Consider the following 7,328-nt stretch of genomic DNA (forward strand, 5'->3'; position numbering starts at 1 on the left):
TTTTAATACCATCATTTATTTACATGGGCGAGTTCTCTCAATACATGCAGTAAATGACATTTTCATTGTAAAACGCAAAAAGAAATAATATTAGTTGCATGATAGAAATTTCTTTGCATTTGCATCAACCCTATACATGCATTATCTTACAGAATAACACCTTCACTGTCATCCATCAATTATAATCTTTAACAATATCGGGGTTATACACTCCCGCTACACTTAGTTGTACAATGACTTTCAATGTCATTGCTTAATGATATTGTTTGCTTTAGACTCATTACCGAATTTAGCACGTAGAATTTATGTACGACTAATTATATCTATCATATACACGACGGATGCATTGGTTGTTTCTCCATTGGCAAAAATACAATACAATTAATTTATAATTTTATTCAAAATGTGTATAAAAAACAAATATGTATAAAATTTGCAATAACATAACAAATAAATAAAACAAATAAATACAGGCATTGCAGTAAGTCATCAGTAAAAGGATGATGTGATTTCATGCAAAACTGGAAAGACATTCGAAATATTAGTCATCTTGTTCATATTCAACACACATATTGTGCACAGGATGGAATATTCTTGGTTTGTCGTCCACTGCATATGGACATTTTCCTTGGAATACCATCCTCTCATCCTTACAGACGACAAAATATGGTGACCTCTCTCGACCTTTCCAGGGGTTAAGGCCGTCTGGTGATCCTTTACAGCTTGGGAAGCGGACGTGACATGGAATACAGTGAGCAGATCTACAGTGGTTGCCTTCATAGTCACCTGTATCGAAAACAACGTTTTATTTAGCAGTCCTTCGTTATAATACAATGTGTGTTCATATAGAGTTTACAGGTGCACCCGATGCTTATACTGACTAACAAAAAACTACCATGTTCAAAATAGATCATTACACCAAGACTTATATTTTTATGACACTACTTCTGAAGATGTTGATTGAAATGTATTGTAATTGTAAGATTGTTCATATTAATGAATTTTTACTATCAACAAAGCTAAGAGGATAAAGCATCGGTTACACGTGACTTAACAACATATCTCAATTTCAAACCCGCCGGGGTCTTCTTGTTTATCTCCATTGCAATATTTTTTGAACTAAAGATTTTTATCTAACATTGCATCGTTTTTGTCATTTGACACATAACCTTCACAGATGTCATATCTTTCACGCTTGTGTAATTCCAAACTGACTTGATAAACTCAAGGTGTAGTGGGTAACTTTGATATTATTCTTCATTTTGAATTGCTTTGTATCCTAATTCTAGGTAATAATCATTCACTTCAAATGAATTTTCTTATTATATAATGTATATTGACTTCGTGACAATAAAAAACTTACAGGCATCTTTTGGTTCATATCGACTTCCACATTGCACCATGCTGAAATGATCACATCGCTGGGCTTTGACATCAAATAATAGTGGAAATTGACATTCCGTTAGCTTTGGTGTTCCCTCAGAATTTTTGTTTTCACAGTCGTAATATCTGGCACAGTTTCCAGCATATTCTAACTTTTTGTCGGATGGAAATGTGCAGTTTCCTTCAGTAGACTGGAGTATTTTTACGCCTGTCAATGTATATAGTTATATTTCTATTAATTTACAAACAATTTTAAAAACAATGATAAAGATATAGGCATTTCATCACGTGTATTCAAAGTGAAAAGTAGATATATGAAGAACGTGACTTTTAGAACTTACATGTGTCGAGAAGCGATCCTTTAGGAACACACGATCGAGCCGCTGCATTTACCACGAACTCATCCGGGCACTTGAACGAAACTTCCCTCCCCTCGTTAAGAATGTAGAAGGTGGAACAATCATCTGGGTCCACCCTGAAATTTGTGTCTGTTTTATGCAGTACAGCGGACTCTGCAAAGCAGAATAAAGAAACACAAAGTGCAGATAGTAAAACGGTGTTCATGATTATTGGTTCTAAAACGTCAGTCAGAGCAGAAGATAATGTAAGTCGTAACGTGAAGTTGTTTCGTATTACTTATTCAGCAAAGACTCTGTAACTCCATTTATAAGATGTTCCATCCTACGATTCAAGTCAGTTTACACTGTAGGTGTGTGGTTAGCAAACAGTTCGCCATTTTTAAACAAGGAGTGAATCAGAAGTGAATCTTCTAGAACATGATGAAATGCTAGAGTAACTTTCCCATTTTCATTCATCACATCAGAAATCGATATACTGAGGACGGGTAACACACGTCTTCATTACCATTTTTGGAATGCAAGGTGTATTACTTACATTGGCACGTTGACATCCAAATGAAGATAACGTTTACATCAATGAGAAACGCAATGACAATTGATAGAGGTACAAACTCTAAATTGTTAAAAATTCATTATCACTTGACGACACATTCTACAAACAAATTGTTCTCTTAAAATGGATGCAAATGAAAATTAACATTTGTTTGTTTTTATCAATAACACGAATACGATTTACCATATGGAATGTAATTTCTCCTATTATTTCTTAATCATTTCCAAATTGGTGGTTGAAATGTGAGAATTTTATATGATATAATTTCTTAATATTTGTTTTAGGAATTTTCTGGTTTTACTAATAGCATTCAAATTAATGCAAACAATATATAGAAGCCTTTTTCATATATGTTGTGTAAGTATCCTTGAATTATTTCGTATAACACTTCCAACAATACTTTACATTTTATATATATATATATATATACATATATGTGTGTGTGTGTGTGTGTGTGTGTGTGTGTGTGTGTGTGTGTGTGTGTGTGTGTGTAATATAGCATAATGCAGTGATGGCTTCAGAAATTATGTAATGAACTTCTGCTTCATACTTAGATATTTGATTGAAAGTAGACATTAAAGGGAAACTAACAACTCAACTGTATGACACACGGGATGATTTCAGCCTCTCCATCGTCAACTTCCCACATTTATGTAGCAATATTCCATTATCACCTGCATATGGTGTTTATATATCTCAACTGATTCGATATGCAAGAGCTTGTTCTGGGTATAGTCAGTTTTTAAATCGAGGTAAGCTACTGACAAACAAGTTGATGGTACAGGGATTTCAACAGTCTCGATTGAAGTCAGCATTTCGTAAATTCTATGGTCGTTATAACGATCTAGTTCGTCAATACAACCTCGCATTGGGTCAAATGCTGTCTGACGTGTTTCATACCGATTGTTAAGCCGTTCTTGTCACACTGATTTTGACTGCGGATAACTCCGTTTACCTGATCAGGATATGGGGCTCACGGCAGGTGTGACTGGTCAACAGGGGATGAATACTCCTCCTAGGCACCTGATCCCATCTCTGGTGTGTCCAGGGGTCCGTTTACCCAACTATCTATTTTGTATTGCTTGTAGGAGTTATGAGATTGATCACTCTTAGTTATCTTCACCTTGAATAAGTAATAAGTATATTTGCTACGAGTTCAGTCGAAGTTTTGATATCCTAAATAATTCCTCATCAAACTCACTTGTATAATAGAGATAAATCGATTCGGAATTTCCAAATCATCTAGGCGCAGGGATTACTATAGGATGTTCCAGAACAAGTAGCAAAGATCAGCACTATGATAAAAACACGCAGATGGCAGTGGATTGGACATTTGCTACGGATGGATAAAAGAACACACCCATATGTAGCCCTTAGTTGGACACCAGAAGAAAAAAGAAAGAGACGAAGACCGACGGAAACGTGGAGAAGAACAATAGAAAGAGAGAGGAAAGAACTAGGTTTTGGGTCATGGACAGAGGCAGCAAGATCAGCCCAAGACAGAAGTAAATGGAGAGAACTTGTTCATGGCCCTATTTTCCACGAGGAGAGAAGGAATTAAGTCAAGTAAATCAAGTTCCAGAACAAGATCTGTTCGTAGAAAATATCGTTGTAGTGAAAAATATGACAGCACCATCCTCAAAGGCTTTGATGAAAATGACTGGTACGAAAACTTTCGGATGAGAAAGGATACTTTCTTTAAACTTTGTAAACAAACTAAAGAGTACCTTGGCACCTGACCCACTGACTTTATAGAGGTTTCGTTAAATGCAAACAAAAAGTAGCTATTGCAATTTACTGGTTACCACCCACTGCTGGATATCGGACAATTGGAAATTTAATTAGAATTGCTAAATTCACAGTCATTATTGTTTACATTAAATGCAAACTTAAGTAAATGTACTGTCCGTTCATATAAAATACACACTGGAGCAGAAAATTTCCTACAACATACGAAGAAAATTTAATTGATACTCATTTTTTAGTAGAACATTTCCTATTGTTTAACTCCTACAGAAATGCTACCAGCTTTACGTAATGTGCAATAATGTTTTACTTATGAATGGCGCTCTAGTTGACGTAATGAAGCTTCATGATCGTGCAAACGCATTCTGTGACACGAATTCTCATTTTGAAGGTCATATCCAAAAGATATGATACTTTCATTTATCGATTTATCGTATTAAATCTGTGTGTGTCTCGGATCTTAATTTTGAAGGTCATATCAGAAAGACCTGTGACCTTCACCTCTAATCATGGCAAAGAAACTGTCACAACCTACGTTTAAAGCTGTATGACCCGATGTTCATGTATTATTTTTGTAAATAATTACTTTAAAGCTGATTAATTACTTTATAAAGTTCTTAACTTTCCCCTAATTACATGCTTGAAAACATCTGCATGTAAATGAAAACAGTGCGAATATTATTTAGAAAGTAAATATAGTGGCTACATATATAAATCGCCCCATAATAGATGTCTATAAATATACCCACGCGCGTCAGGGGAATCCCAACATGATGGATTAACTCATACGCAACTGTCTAGTTTTAAGGCTGAAAGAGCGTAAAACAACGAATTACTAAGAGGTATTTGATATTTTTATTTCTATTAAACTTATGGTACAGTACTGTTATAACAAAATACACAGCTTTACACAGATAAGACCACTGATGATCTGAAAGTTTGAACTGGTCATGTGACTGTCTCTTGAAATGGCAGAGTGACGCGGTTATTTGTAAACATCGATTTAAAATCAAATTATTTGGGTTAAAACAGGTGAAATAATTTATGATATGTCGTACAGTCTCATAACTACATATGTGCGATGATTTAATAGCGTTTTTACGAGATGGAAAAAAATATTGTAATTCGGACCATACAGCTTTAACATTTTAGATTTAACAAAATGCCGCGATCAAGAATCGAACACTCATTTAGCTAGCTGATCGACATAACCACACGGCTACTGTGAAATGTATTCATTAATGGAATATACATGTACTATATGATATCTGGTGAAGGCTATAATTTAAGAAACATAAAATGTAAATGGCATAACACATTACGTACATTTGTCAAGTCCTTTGAGACACTCGTGTATCTGCTTTTCTGGATTTTGACTACTGGTCATTGAAAGAAAACCACCTCTTTCCTCCGGGAAACACTTTGGAATTCACTAAATATACAAATTTACCAAGCAATAAGTCACATATGAAAGGTGAAGATAACGAATAATGGACTTTTGCGAGAAGGGCTGACTTTTACAATTTACGGCTGACTTTGACACAAGCTTAATATACGAAAACCTTTTCGTGACATATTTGTACATACACGAATAAACGATGAACCGAGGCAATCTACAGAAATGTTAGTTGTCCAAAGAGTATCGAGTTGTTCCGGTTCCTTTCCATATTCGTACTATTTCTCAGAGGCGTTTGAGAAGCAGTAGAGAATATTTGACAGTTGATTTTAGCCGATAAATGGATTTTATTTCCAGTTCACCATGGCGATGCGAGAGGTAGGACCTTGACACAGTTGCCTCTAAACGGTAGGGGTCTAATTATCATATTAACTTTTCGCCGAAATTTTCAAGCGATGTAGCTGGTAAAACAGAAAACCAAGATGGCGGCGTGATATACCTTGTGAATATTATGTTTACAGGAAGATGATTTTTTTTTAATTATAGATATTTAATTAAAACGCTGAGTGTTTGTAGTATTTCTGTTACAGTAAAGTCTATGTGACCTAATATCCCCATATATTCCTCCTGCACCCTCGCTCCCATGGGGATCCGGGTTAGAATAGTTCCTCAGTACTCCTTGCTTGTCGTAGAAGGCGGTTAAATAGGATGAGACCGCAAAAACCGAGGCCCCATGTCGAAGCAGGTGTGGTACGAGAAATATCCGTCCCTGCTCAAAGGCCATAAACTAAGCGCCGAGCATAGGCCTAAATTTTGCAGGTCTTTACCGGCAATGGTGACGTTTTCTCTCGAGGGACGTTAAACAATATTCAATCAATCAATCAATCCTGCACCTCCCAAGCCTTAAGGATGGAACAAAAATTGATCAATGTTAAAGCATCTTCTCTACAACCTCACATATGTAATAAAGATCTAGGCCTCTACCGGAATTGTAAATTATCTCCGGGGTAAACGTACTGACTCCAGGGTGGGGCCAAACTTGGTATATATAATGTTTATGTGTAAACCATTTTTGAATGTCTTTTAAAATGTTATTGATAGCATAGATCTTCTTTAATGCTATGCTGTGGGCCTCTTGTTAGTTAAATATTTTAGGTGAAATAATTCCATCTCCATCTCCGCTCAGTTCTGTTTTTATATGTCAGTATTGAAAAAATGCATCGGGTACAGGGGCCATACTGATGGCTTTCATAATGTACTAGGATTACTTTTCAATATTTACGTCCAATATTCGTGTTTATTATAAATGAAGACCGAATATGTACTTCATATTGGATAGAATGAATAGATATAAAAATCAACGGGGTTCGAATTGACTGCTACGTAACATGGCTATCTTTAAGAACGAAGTTGCGACTATTCGGTTCACATGAGAATTTGATTTTGATTTTGGACAAAAATATACTAGGAAAATATGCAAGGAATGTTTTGATATTATGATGCCAGAATACAGCGACCTGCGCCGTAAATCGAAGGTTTGTATAAGGGGTGGATTTGTAGCTCTCTAGTATGATCAAATATTTTCCAAGAGAGCTACAGATCTGCATTAGTGCAGATGCATATGTAATTCCAAATTGTCGGTACGATTAGCACGCACTGTGTTGTACCTGTGTTTGATTGAATAAACTCGTATAACAACTTCACATTTTATGATAAAAGAAAACGTAAACCTCCTGCATAATAAACTGACATGTACATCCGATGTTGCGATGACTTTTTGTAAAGTTTGAACATGAATCAATGTTATATGATCGAGTTAAGATTTTCATCTACAATGTATGTATGTCTGCAAAACTGTTTCATTTTTTAATAATTGTCAGATAAATGAAAG

At 35.4% G+C, this 7,328-nt stretch overlaps 1 protein-coding gene across 1 annotated transcript; it reads right to left on the reverse strand.

Moving 5' to 3' along the window:
* Positions 1-381: 381 nt before the first annotated feature.
* On the reverse strand, positions 382-2,140 carry LOC125653600 (uncharacterized). The gene is made up of 3 exons (XM_048883167.2): positions 1,725-2,140; positions 1,364-1,591; positions 382-786 (listed from the first exon to the last, which is right to left on the reverse strand). Exons 1-3 carry the CDS (start codon positions 1,945-1,947, stop codon positions 542-544), a joined length of 696 nt encoding a protein of 231 aa, XP_048739124.2. The 5' UTR covers positions 1,948-2,140; the 3' UTR covers positions 382-541.
* Positions 2,141-7,328: the final 5,188 nt, after the last annotated feature.

Source organism: Ostrea edulis, chromosome 7, assembly GCF_947568905.1.
Source record: "Ostrea edulis chromosome 7, xbOstEdul1.1, whole genome shotgun sequence".
Lineage (NCBI taxonomy): Eukaryota > Metazoa > Mollusca > Bivalvia > Ostreida > Ostreidae > Ostrea > Ostrea edulis.